Source organism: Passer domesticus, chromosome 3, assembly GCF_036417665.1.
Source record: "Passer domesticus isolate bPasDom1 chromosome 3, bPasDom1.hap1, whole genome shotgun sequence".
Taxonomy (NCBI): domain Eukaryota; kingdom Metazoa; phylum Chordata; class Aves; order Passeriformes; family Passeridae; genus Passer; species Passer domesticus.
The window spans coordinates 40,896,240-40,909,728 of record NC_087476.1 but is presented as its reverse complement, the minus strand read 5'-3'; the positions used below and the strand labels follow the sequence as shown (position 1 = coordinate 40,909,728).

The 13,489-nt window shown below is 37.2% G+C and overlaps 1 protein-coding gene across 6 annotated transcripts in view; it reads left to right on the top strand.

Moving 5' to 3' along the window:
• Positions 1-13,489, top strand: part of FBXL4 (F-box and leucine rich repeat protein 4) — a 61,807-nt gene that overhangs the window by 31,762 nt on the left and 16,556 nt on the right. For all 6 annotated transcript variants that reach the window (XM_064412767.1, XM_064412768.1, XM_064412769.1 and 3 more), the window contains exons 7-8: positions 12,114-12,185; positions 12,898-13,210. In XM_064412767.1, coding sequence (XP_064268837.1) covers positions 12,114-12,185; positions 12,898-13,210 — 385 coding nt within the window. The remainder of the gene's footprint in view (positions 1-12,113; positions 12,186-12,897; positions 13,211-13,489) is intronic.

Sequence of the window (13,489 nt, the reverse complement as noted above, 5' to 3'; positions counted from 1 at the left end):
AATCCACGGGTAGTTTCAAAAACCTTAACCTTAGGATGTTTTATTTTCAAAATAGCTTTCGACCTGCATGTTTTAGTTTTCATGGTAGGTTGGTGACTTTTCACCATCTGTTTTAAGCAATGTGGTAAAATTACAAATTTAAAGCTTTTCTTGTATTTTGAAGTGTACACTAGACAAACTGTATTGGCAAATGTAATTGTAAAATTATCATGTTTAGTTAAACTTTAATTCTCAACATTCTTTCCTGTCAAATGATTTGCTAATTTCTAGATTTCTTCAGTCTTTGTATATTAGTTGTAATTGAAACAGAATACAAGTTTTATAAAAAACTTCTCATTTACAGTCTAAAAATTACTTCTTTTTACAGTTAATTGACTGCCCAATTGGGAGATGTTACTGCTTGCTGCAACACATTTTCTCTCTAAGATAGAATGGGTTTGTGTGCTACAAGTAGTTGAGAAGTCTGTTGTAGTTTGCTACATTTTACAAATGTTGTATCCTTATAAAATTAGCAGTTTGAATCAGAAGAATTGCATTTCCTCTCAGTAGTTACATTACTCGTGTGTTAGGACCTTGCCACCACAGTTTACCTGGAAGCTGTTGTATTTTTGTGTTGCAAAACCTGTGCCAGAATAGGGGCAAAGCCATGCCTCTGCAGGTTTTTTCCCTAGCTTCTAATTCTAGATTTCAAAAAGGGTTTGGTTGTGTGTGTTACTTGTGTTTGTGCTTTTGGTGCACAGCAGTCAGGCTGTGACACTGGATTGTGTGGGGTGTTAATCTGTAGTATAATGAAAGGAATGAAGCTGGAGCAGTAGATGTGCAAGGGACATCTGAAGTTAAGACTATGATATTGCAGTCATAAGCAGTTCACACCTGACACACGTTAGTGTTAGTTGGGTCTTGTTGTCCTTCATTTGGTGAATCCTGAGTTTGTTTGTGCCCAGGTCCCAGCTAGGTGTCTGTAATGGACTGGGTAACACGAGGTAGTTAGATTAAAGGGGGACCTACCTGGTGTTGAGTGGTGCTAGCTGTGGTGTGTGCAGTCACCATGAAGCCAGTGCCCCTCAGTAACTTGTTACTTTGTGGTAGCTGCTCTCTGCATTGAAGCAATTATTCTTTTCTTCAAACCACAAAGAAAATTGATGAGCCCTGCATTTTTTGAATAGAGCTGTATTGGTGCCTTGGGTGTATCTGTTCTATTTCTACAATACTAGTCTTTTGTTAATCTTGGATAAATTTCTTTATTTCATTTTGACTATTGGCTCTAATTCACAAAGCTTTTTCAGATCCAAGAAAGATCTTTGTATCAGAGGTAATGATTGTATAATTTTATTATTTTTTACTGTTGATTGATCAGAATCTTCTTGATTCTACTCAGGTAATTCTGAAGTTTGAGACTTCATGCTTGTAATAATGCAGCAGATGAAATGTACTCTGAGGTGATTGGTAACTCATTCCTGTGCTATTGCTTTGCTGAGCAGAGCCTGAAATTAGATTGAATGTACGTAAATATTTCCTGACTTTGAAGCCCTTACATTTGGAAGATTCACTTTTCCCTTTCATGTGTATGGACATGCCTGTGCTTGTAGCTGTCAAGAACATTCATTCATAATCAAGTTTATATAAGATTGTGCTTCCATTTTATACATAGATATGAACAAAAGACATTGTTCCTAATGAACAGTGGAAGAGAAATTTCTGGAAATTTAAACAGGTAAATTTGAGACAATGCTTGGGTGTTACTTGTTAATATGAAGCCACTTAACAATATACATTATTCATCACAGGTCAAAAAATAAAAAGGAAAGAGTGAAGATGTGGTGTGGGATTTGAATTAGAGCATTAGAGGTATAAAAGTCGCAGATTTGTAGAAATAACATTATATTTCTCAACGTGAGCTTCTCTTAGTGCAAATCTTTGGTTATCTGTACAAAATAGGCTGCCATTCCTTTTGTACTTCTCAGCTGGTACAGAAATGCTTGTTAGTAAGTGGTGGCTATATGCAAAAAAGGATAGATTGATCAAGCATGATGTCAAGTGATTGAGACTTCTCTCAAACTTGTCAAAGGGCTGTTAATATTTTTGATTTTTGTGACATTTCTACTGCTGTCTTCATTCTTGGAGCTTCTGAGGAGCAAACAGAGGAACAATGCTAATGATTAATCAAAAACTTGGCATTGTATTGTTGCCAACTGGGTCTGCTCCGGGAAAAGAATCTGAGGCTGTGAAACCACTAACACAAAAATGCAAACTGAAACAAGTAGGTGTTTATTATGGGAAAATAAGAAGGTGAGAAGAAGAGAGATGGTATGGTGCTCTGTCTTAAAACCCAAGGAGAAACCAAAAGAAAAATCTGTTAATTTCATTCTTAGACTGTTTTCCTGAATAATTCAGGGACTTCCTTTATTTCTTAAACCAAGCAATGAGCAAAATAAACTACAAAATTTTGATGTGTTAGAACACATCTGGGTAAATAGTACAATTTTTTGTTTTGGTTGTGAATTTGGACATGTGATTAAATAACATAGGAGGAGCTGAAGATTCTCCATCCTATTTCTCAGTGTGTAATAAAGCTGTTTCTGATTTTGTATTATTATGCTTAATAAAAAATGCAGTATTAATATTTTAATAAAATAAATGGTATTTCTCCTATACTCACTCCCAAGTACCTGCCCAGATACAGGATTTTCTTGCAGTCTAAGTCCTGCTGTAGCCTTTTCCTTTTTTTGCTTTTTAATACTAAAAAAGAGGAAAAAAGTTCTTTCAACAACTAAATTTAAAGTATTTGTTGTACTTTTTCCATGTATATGATTACTGTTACACTAATAGATAAATTCTAAGGAAACACTGCTGAAAAATTGACCACTATTAATGGGTTTTTTTAGGTGCATGGATTTTTAGGACAATGGAAACTTACTAAAATTAATAACATGTTGACTGAGCAATTGTAATTACAGTTTCTTCTTGCTTTGGCTGTTTTTTTGAATAGGTTTTGTATTTAAAGATGTTGCCATTGTTGCTGTAATCAAAGCTGGAGTTTTTAAGTGTATGTTTTTAGTGAAATGGGTGAGGCTGGTTTTGCTGCCTAGTGTACTGCTACTTTGGAAGATTGCTGTACCATCTGGAGAATGTTGTAGTTTTTTCCAGCAAGTTTTAACCTTGCTGATTCTTAAGGCATATAATAACATATAATGTTATTTCCTTGAGATATTGAGTGTGAGGTTGTGCGTATGAAATTGTTTTCTAACCTCTGAATTGAAGCTTCCAATACCTTTGAATGATTTCAGCCTTTCTGTTAGAAGAAAGAAAGTCCAGTGACTTTCAGTAACTTTCCAATTACTAAAAAAGTGTCCTGCATGGCTATCCTCCTCCCCACCAAATGTGGCTCATTTTTCCAGTGCTTTAAGTTCATTAATAAAGGTTCTGAAAGGTTGTTTGATTATGTATATGCTTGAATAATTTGTATCTTGCTTTGAGAAACTGATCTCAACTTTTTGTAAATTTCTTTGTGCTCAACACCACTGTTATATTTGTGGGATTTTTGTGCTGGTGGAATTAGTATTTACTGATACATAACTCCTTAATGTTAATTTGTTGAGAGTATATTCACAGCATAACTTAAGCACTTGTTGGCCTTGATACTTTTGAAGAATACAGTGAACAATGTGTTATTGTGTACAGTAATTGGCAATGCACATCTTTATCCTTGAGTATGAAAATTATCTTAATGCTTATTGTGAAGTATTTAGTCCATATAAATAATGCAGCCAAAAATGTATTTTAAAGAAACCAAAGCCACAATTACAGTAGGAGAACTTGTCAGTCTTCTTACTGATGGGTGTAATTTTTTTACAATTTTAAAGCAACTGTTTTATTTATAGATTTTATCTCTGATAATTTTGACCAAAAGCAAATTTGGAACTTGGGCAGCTGCAAGAGAGTGTACTGGAAATTTTGGATACCAAAAAGAAACAGAAAAATCATAGCAGTAAATGTAATAACTCTTATTTTCTTATACTACAAGCAATATAACAGTCAATGCTGCCATAAAAATGTCCTGCAGTCTTTTCAGAAATACCCTACTTTGGGTCACAACATACTTTTGAGAGCTGCTTTTTAAAGGGTTTTTAGTTTGGGCAATGTTCCATTGAGTTGAGTATGAATCTTTAGGATGAAGAGTTGCAAGGAAATAGTGGGGAAAAAAAAAGTGAAAGGCTCTAGCTGGAATGTGAATTCTTGGAATCAAGTTGAGTCAGTGACAATCGTGTGATACAGGGCCTTGGTGCTTTTTGATTTCATGTCAGGCTCACAGTGTGGAATTTGGCTGTTTGAGCCTGTAATGTGAAGTGAGGGGAAAGAATGGAGGTGTAAAACAGATTTGCAGACATAAGGGAGGACATAATTTGACCAAATAAAGCAAAATCAAAATACAGTAATTTAATTAACTGCAAAGACTATTTACTTTCATTGAATTAATTCAGTAATTGCTGTGTTGCTGTGTCCCAGTCCCTGCTGTGCCCCTGGCACTGCCAAGTAGCTGTAGAGAACAAAAAGGTACCCCTGTATATTCTGAATCCCAGCTTGTAAATTATACTGGGTCTGTTTTTGAAGAGCCAAGTTTTTCTAACTTTTGAAAGGCTACACCTGCACTCCTTCCACCTCATTCTTCTCTTACCTCATGCTACGAATGTTCATATTGCATCAGTGTTTTTAAACGTGTCATAAAGTTTGGGAGACAGAAGTTTTATCGCTGTCTCAAAAATGATATCTCAGAAATGGTCCTGTAATCCATGTGCATAGGGGGAGAGGGACAGCAGCTTTTTAATGAATACATTCCAGTTGTCTCCCTTTTCATCATGTTTCTTTCCATGTTGTATCTTCCAAGGTGATAGCTGATGGGTACTTGGGGGAAAATAGAATTCCTGTTCTAATGCCAGCTTCTAGTGTGGAGGAGAATGATTTGCTGACATGTTTGTTTTGAATCTATAAAAGAAAATTGACTGCATTAATGTCAGAGGGCTTTACTCATTACCCTTGTGATTGTGGTATTTAAGGACAGGGTGGGGGCCTCATCCTGGACAGGGACTGGGTCCTTCATCTCTTGCCACCATTTTTCAGTTGGTTTGGAGATGCCAGCTGAGTTGGAACGGTGTGGTCTGAGCTAAACAGTTTCCAGAAGTTCCTTCCCACGCTTCTCTCTTCTGTGTTTCTCTTAGTGCTGATGATGCTAATTGGGACCTTAACCTGGGAGCTCTGTGTCCTGATCTCTGACTGTGGCCAATTGCAAGGTGTTGTGTATGCTGCACTTCTTCTGTCAATAAAATTTGTGCAGTAGCAACATACTAATTTTGTAGCTGTGGTATGAGGATAGATATAAAGAAGACTGAGGTTCTCTGACGTGTGATACTATATAGGATACTCTACATAGGGGTGTGTATAAGGACTTGAAATACTGTACAGAACATAACACATTGTTCTAAGTTGCAGGAAGTTCAGTTTGTTACAAAGCTCAACCTTTTTTCATCTGGAAAATTTGAGGAAAGGATTGTTTAAGGTTGTTTAAGAGGTATAATCATTTCTGGCCACAAATTGATTGGATACTTGCAGGGGATATCTCTCTCTCTCTTTGGGACTACATGGGCATCATCTTGTTCTTCCAAAAGGCCACAAAACCAATATTTGTAAAGGGTGAGGTGACCTCTTCTTTTTGTTTCCTCATTTAATTGCTTAGGGAACGGAAGGACTTAGGCATTGAACAAATTTGGCCACCATTTAGTTCTGATTTAGCATATGATTCCCTGACATTTTCTGTAACATTTTATTTAGCTGAAAATTAACATATAGTGAAAAATAGACCAATAGAAGGTGAACAACTTGAATAGCTCTGTAGACCTCTAGATCCAAGTACAGTTTCAAGAAATAGTATATTATGTATTTTGTGTGTTATTGAGTGTTTGTGTACTATCCCCAGATGTGGGTTTTTTCAGTAAAACATAAGCTACTGAGAATTGGTATTTATCCTCAGAACTCAAGATCTTGGAAGCAGTCTGAAAATGAGTGCTTTCTGGGCAACCAATAGGTATGAAAACTTTTTCTGTAAACTAAGTACTTAGTACTTTGTAAGTACCTAAAATTAATTTTGTGGTTTTTGAATCTGGCTAAACCACTGACTCTTGCATGTTTATTAGCATGCATCTCATCTCTATAAACCTCTCACAACACCTTGTATCTTTAGCGTAATTTTTTTGAAATATCATAGACCAAGAAGTCTGGAACTGAAATTATCTTGATGCCTTGAAATACTGTGAGTGTAGGGGGGAATAGGAGGGAAAATCATCCTTGAATCCTATTGTACAATTTCTTTGTTGGAGCAGATTTAGATGAAAATTGTATTTCATCATTATCCTATATTTGGTTTTTCTGCATTATTAATGTATTACATTCTGTTTTCTGTTAAAAAAAATTGCTTTTGGGGTCTACTGCAGCATGATTTTAGGTTTCTTAGATGCAGAGGTGTGATACCTTGAAATTCCTGAAGTAGACCTTATTTTTACTCAGAGACAATAATGGTTTGCCCTGTTGTACCTTCCAAAAGGCATGGTTCAGTAGAAATTTACAGAATTCTGGCTTTGTGTCCAATGAGGTTTTTAATCGTTGTGGTGGAATAGCAGATGCCAAGTAATTTCTGACGTACTTCTTTCACAGACTGTGCCAAGAAAATCCCCTCACCCAAACAGTTGATTTTTGCTTTCTTTTAGTGCTGTGTAATGCCAAAGGGAGGAAAAAATAATATTATAAATTTTTGTAGATTTTAATTACTTTTGACAGTCTTAACAAGATTGTATTTTACATTTGTATGGTAGGGGTGTTTATAATTACAAATATTTATAGCAATAGTGGCATTCAGATTGAAATAGAATTGGTTTCTTTTGAGGACTTCCTGGTTTGGTTGGTTGGGATTTTTACTACAGGTAGTTTTAGTATGCCAAAACTTTTATTGATGTGATACCTATGAAATGCTATTTCACTGGCTTAAGGTAGACTGATACATTAACTATTTAAAAATACATTTTAGTTTAACTACAGTAAGTAGCACTTATGGTGTGTGCTGAAGTTAGAGATTTTTTGGGCTAATCCCACAGTTGTGTGTTTCTCAGGGTGAGTCAGCCAGTTCCGACATTCCTTGCTGTAAATTTAAACCTTTTGGGAACAAAAGGGAAGCTTCTGCCCAGATCATGAGCAGAGGAGCCTTTCTGGCAGTTCTAAGAATATTATTATTTTTCTGCTAAAGAATTGGCTTCTGAGAATTATAGATGTGATTGGTGGGCTTGAGAGAGACATAGATTTCATTTGCTTGACCTTCACAGTTCTCCAGTTCTTCTTTCTTTCAATATCTCAGATTCCAAGAATTTTAAGGAATTAATTCAAAAGTCTTTGACTTCGGGAGTTTTTAGGAAGACAGAATACTTAGAGCAACCTGCAGAGTCACCTCCTCTTTACAACATTTAGCCTTCCTCATTGAGGCAGGGTTGTCAGGATGGCTATTAAAGGAAATATTTTCTACTAGTAACTTGGATTTTTAACATTAAAAATACAAAATTAAATCCTACATAATTCAATTTTTTTTTCAAAAGAAAGGTTAACTGGAGAATTAGCAATTCTGATTAAAAACATAGCAACCAAGGGAAGGGAGGGAGCAGTCTTAAGATAATTAAAGATAATTTTCAGATTCCTTTGTCTTGGTATTAACTTCACTGAAAAATTTGAAGAAACAATTTCAGAAGAATAAAAATATTTTAAAATACTTAGGCTCTTGTTTTATTGAGGGACTGGAAGAATTCCCAATTTATGTCAGACATGGTTCTTCTGAGAAAGGGAAAAAACAACCTGTTGTTTGTCTCCAGTAAAAGAGTTACAAATTTAAAAGTATGTTATAAGATTTATCTATAGAAAGTTAATTAAAATCTGCAGGCTGTTTCTTCCCAACCCAAACTCAAAGCAAAATGTTGTTTTTCTTAAGCTCTTCCCTTAATCTTCCAGAGCCACACTGTGGTGCACTTCTTTTCATGCCTTGTAGCATGGTAGTGCAGTTGTTGTGTGATAGCCATATTATAGTGCATCATTTGTATTTTTTTTAACCCTTTTCATGTTTTTTTAATCTCTGACTACTTGACAATGAAATTACAACAATTAAATACTTAAATGTTCTAAGTGCATCTTTCATAGGTGAGTCACATCTGCCACAGACAGAAGGTTTGAACAGACATTGAGCTCAGGCTATCTGTTGAATGCTTTCTTTATCATACTAGCATCAGAAATGATTTGTGCTTTCTGCTGGATCATGAATGTAAAAAAATCCTGGAAGAAGCCATGCAAGATTCAGTCTTGCTAAGTGTATTGCTCTGGCAGCAGTGTTTGATTTTTCTGCTGGTGGGTTGTCTGTTCAAACCAGCAATACTTTTACAACATTGAAGTCAAAAATTGTGTGATGGACAAGGCCTTTACAAAGACAGGTAGGATACAATTTAGTCCAAAACCACCTGCTTGTTTGAAGTATACACAGCACATAACTGTCTTCCAGTAAGTATTACTGTTTGTATCCAGGTGTGTATTACAGGTGTTTGGTGTTTGGACAGACCTGTCACCTCTCTAGTGGAGTAAGGTTGGATTTCAAGTGGTAATCTTGTCTCTTGTTCAAGCCAGGATCAGCTGTATTGATGTCCTTTTTAAGAGGCATTTGTTGTACCCATATATAAAGATTGCAGAGAATCTTCAGGCCATCTTCCCTTTTTCTGAGGTTTATGACTAACTATTATGCCTTAAAATATTTCTGAAATCTGCTCTGTAAGGTTGTGTTTAGCAGCACTGTCATATCCTTCTGATCAGTTTGACATCACAGTCTTCTCTCTGAAAACAACTTCTTCACTGTTTTCCTCATCTAAAAACCTCTTTCCTGGGAATGGAGCATAGGGCAGACCATTTTATTCACCCACTTTGAACATTTCCTGTTGTCTGTGGCATCTTATAAAAATTACTTTGGTAGGTTTTGTTTTGCTTGGATTGCAAAAGAAATTTAGAGCACTGATGCCATGATTCCATTAAGCAAAAGTAAATCTTATCTAAAGTTTGTTTCTAGAGTGGTTTTTTGTGGATTGTAATCATCCACTCTTCTCTCAACCCCTTTAAAAGGTACAAGCTAAACTTTGCCTTTGTTTCAAGGGAAACTCAAGAAATCTCCAAACTATACATGTCTTGGCTGCTGGGCTGAAGAATGTTGTTAGATGGATAGTCTTTGATTTGAATGTCTCTGCTTGGCCAAGAAAGTGAAGTTAGACTCCAGGTTAAAGCTCTTCTTGCGAAGCACTCTAACATTGGAAAGTTGGCCTGTTACAGCTCCAGGATGGGGTGACTGCCTTGCTGTTCTTTGCCGCAGTAGGAGTGTTGTCGCTCATGTTGTTGTACTGACAGATGGCTTGACACAGACAGGTTATTACAATGATCATCCTCCTATATGTGGTGCATATGGATTCTGTGAGCTGCCATTCTCTCCTGCTATTTTCATGTCTTTTGCCACCTGGATTCTCAACTGACTGAGACACAGCTAGGCATGCACAAAGGGTTTTTTCTTCTTACATGACATATGCAAAGCCCACCTCAGTTACAGAAGAACAGACACTGTGTCTGAAGGAAATCTGGTTTGCTGTGTGTGGGCATGTGTGCACCCCAGAAGAGGAATTAATATAGCCAGTGAAATGAATGTTGATTATGTGGTTGTTTACTCTTGGGCTTGACTTGGCATGATTTGTGATGGTATGACATGGTGTTCTACCAAGCTCCCTTCTATTACTCAGGTTTCTAGTGCTTTGTAAAAAAAGTTGGTTTTGTTTTTTAAATAGTGGTTTAAAGTAATAGATTGTGAAAAGACCCTTGAAAATGTAGCCTCAATGCATAGCAATACAGGAAGGACTGTCTTAAAAAAGAGAGGGACTAAAAACGTGCTCTGAGAGATCCATGATATTCCTGTTGAAGTTAACATGCAGAGCTCAATTATCTATCAAGATAACTATGAATACTAGTCCTCCTCTCTCTTTCACCCCTCTCGGAAGAGGCATGGAATTGATCTCGCATCCTACAAGCTGTTCAGAGTGACTGTTCACTTTTCTACTGTTTGTGTCAATTCAGGAAAGAGGTTGCTGTTTCCCATCCTTTCAGGCCAGTATTAAATTCCAATCTGGAAACCATTACTGAAAGACTTGGTAGAATATATTCAGCTTTCCTGCGGAGACATCTCAATACCTGCAGAAACCATGTTTGGAGCTCTGTGTGCTGTCAGAGTCTGATTTGTTTAGCTCCAATATTTAAGGTTTGCTGACAGGTGTTTGGGGATTTTGCTTTTAATTTGTGCATCTGAGTAGGTTCTGAAGCTCATAGCTTTCACTGAGTTGAATAGGAAAGACTATGTCTCATTCTTTGAGTTGTTTATTCCTCTTTCATGATACAAATGAACCATTTGCTTATTAACTGCTTATTTTAAAATGAATTGGATACTTACACATTTACCAACCTTAAAATATTCTTAATAACCTCTTGAATAATGACTTTTTAATGCTTGCATTTCATTCCCTAGCTACCTTTTCCTTTAAAAAGTGAATGAAAGTCAAGCAAGCAAGGGACAGTGACTTTATAGGACTCCTACCAAGATGTATGTGAGGAAGGCTTACTCTTAGCATCTACTTTTAGGCTGCCTTTGAGAAATCAAATCTTAGAAGGCCAAGCTGGAATCAAGATTCATCATGTTAAGTGTTGGGTATTTATATTTGCTCCTCAGAGACACCTAAATTAAATGTATGAAATGGTATCTCTGAATACCCCATGCTATGTCCCTGTTCTGTGCCTGCCAGTCTTTCCAGGAATCAGATATTTCTTCTTGGTGATATGGCAAAGGATCATATTTCTGCCAAGTTCCACTGGAATGTAACAGAGGAAACTAACTGATGAATTTAACTATAAACTTTCTGAATACAAGTAAAATTATGTTTAAAGAAACTATAAATTATACTACCCCTGCATACAAACATTGTTGACTAGTGTTCTTCTTGTAATTACACTTAATAGCAGTAGATTACTTTGTCACTTGTATATTGCTTGGGTTTTTTCTATTAGAAACTGTTATATATCCTGTAAAAATGCACATATTTTTGTTAACATGTTGTGAAGCCTAGTCCTGTTTTAAAAAAGCTCATATAGATTACAAAGTCCTAATGAAGTGCTGTTTTAATTATGATGCACAGATATTTGTGATATGAATCCCAGATTATATTATTTTTTTTCACACTGTGAGCATTTCCAAATACAAACCAAAATATATCTGCAGACAGTGCAGAAGGATCTTTTCTGTAGCTTAGAAATACAGGTAAAAATCTATAAAGTTTCCTTTGTTGTGGAACAGACCAGCTGTGCACTTTTGTAAGGGGCGTCTGATGTTGCAGTCAGTCTCAGGCTGAGCAATGTGCAGTGCTTTCTGCAAAGAATGGCAACATTAAATGGCAGGAACAGGAGTGTAAAATACCCATTATATCTGTTTCAGTCTGCGTGATAGTAGTGACAGGTGCTCAGTGGCTGTCAGCATCCTTGTCAGCACGGAGCCGCCTTTGACATTAAAGTCCCCAGCCCAGCCCTGGTGCTGTGCAGCTCTATTGGCAGCTCCATCAGGCTGCAGCTGACCGGCGACTGTCAGAGCCTGCCCTCTTCTCCTGGTGTGTGGCCAGCCCTCTGTGTTTGCAGGCTGGCCTTGCCTGTTATTTGATCTTGCTGCACTTCTTCGCCAGCTCTCCTGTGGGAAATGAATGGATAGGTCAGTGTTGTGGGGGTATCTTCAGGGCAGCACACAAGCCCATCCAAAGTGACTTGCATAAAGGTTTGTAATGATTACCATTTCTTTAAGCCAATCAATGGGTAAAGTACCCAGAGACTCATTAAGTGGTATTTGAGGCACCTGTAAAAGAGCTTTGAGCTGTATTTCAGGAAATGTGGCGACAGCCTTTAATGTCTAATTGACCTCTTCTCTTTGTTTCACTTTCTGTATTTCCTTCTGATGTGTTCCTCCATGGCAGCAAACAGCCCTGCTTAGTATTTTGAACTTCTGCTCGGAGCTGCAGCACCTCAGCCTGGGCAGCTGTGTCATGGTGAGTGCTTGGACCATTCAGGGTGTGGGGGGGACTGTGTGTGTGTTTGTGTGTGTGCACTTGCTTTAGAACTAATCTGGGTTTGTTTCACAAGGGTGTGTTAAATGTGAGGTTTATACAAGCCTCTACTCTTTCAGAAGGTCCAAGATGAGTGTAGCTTGATCACATATGAGTTATGTACTTGTTTAGTAGGCCTAAAATGGCTTGTAGGCTTTCTCAGAGTTCTTCAGATTTTTTTCCCAAGTTTTTGGGCATTCTCTATGTGTGTAATCGCTTAACAAGTAGTTAATAAGACTTTCATAAAGAGATGCAGCAAATGATCGACTTAAAATGGAAATGAGTACAGTCTTCAGTCATTCTTCAGTACTTTCACTTCCTGTGGTCATAAAAGCTGATGTAATCATCTTTTAGGGGGAAAACAACTGTGCAAAAAAAAAAAAGCTTCTTCAAAGAAACAGCTTTTGCTGCAGTTTGGTCCTCAGTATTAAGCGAATTTAAAAACAGCTGTGTCTGGGGTTTATAGGAAATTTATTTTATTTTTGTCTTTTATAAAAGTAGAACTCACTCTACCATGCAATGAACAATTTTCGGAGCTCTTCAGAAATGACCAATGGTTGAGACAGATGTGTTATGTGTGTTAGGAAGCAAACCTTGAACCACCTCTGTGTCTGGAACGATGCTGCACATGACGGAGTGTCTGCTTTCCTTGCAGATTGAAGACTACGACCTTATAGCAAGCATGATGGGAGCAAAATGCAAAAAGCTTCGCAGTCTGGATTTGTGGAGATGTAAAAACATAACTGAAAGCGGGATCGCGGAATTGGCTTCGGGCTGCCAGCTTTTGGAAGAACTTGATCTCGGGTGGTGTCCTACGCTCCAGAGCAGTACAGGCTGCTTCACAAACCTTGCGCGCAAACTCCCGAATTTGCAGAAGCTCTTTCTTACAGCCAACAGGTCTGTGTGTGACACTGACATCGAGGAGCTCGCTGCCAACTGCACGCACTTACGGCAGCTGGATATATTGGGTAAGAGAATGGGGGAGTATTTGTTTTGTTTTACGGGGTCTCAAAAGCCTTTTGGTTAAAAAGGAGTCCTTAAAACAAAACTGTCTTCCAGACAAGCTGGTTAAATAATTGTTTTTTAAAATTATGGTTTAGCACATAAAAAAAGAGGGATGTTTTACTCACTGCGTGATTTCTGACTCAGAAGCCAGTAGATTTATACCAGCTGTGTAATTTGATTGCTGAGTCTGAATTGCTTAAACTGGAATTTAAATGCAAGATTTTTTCCACTAACTTTTATTT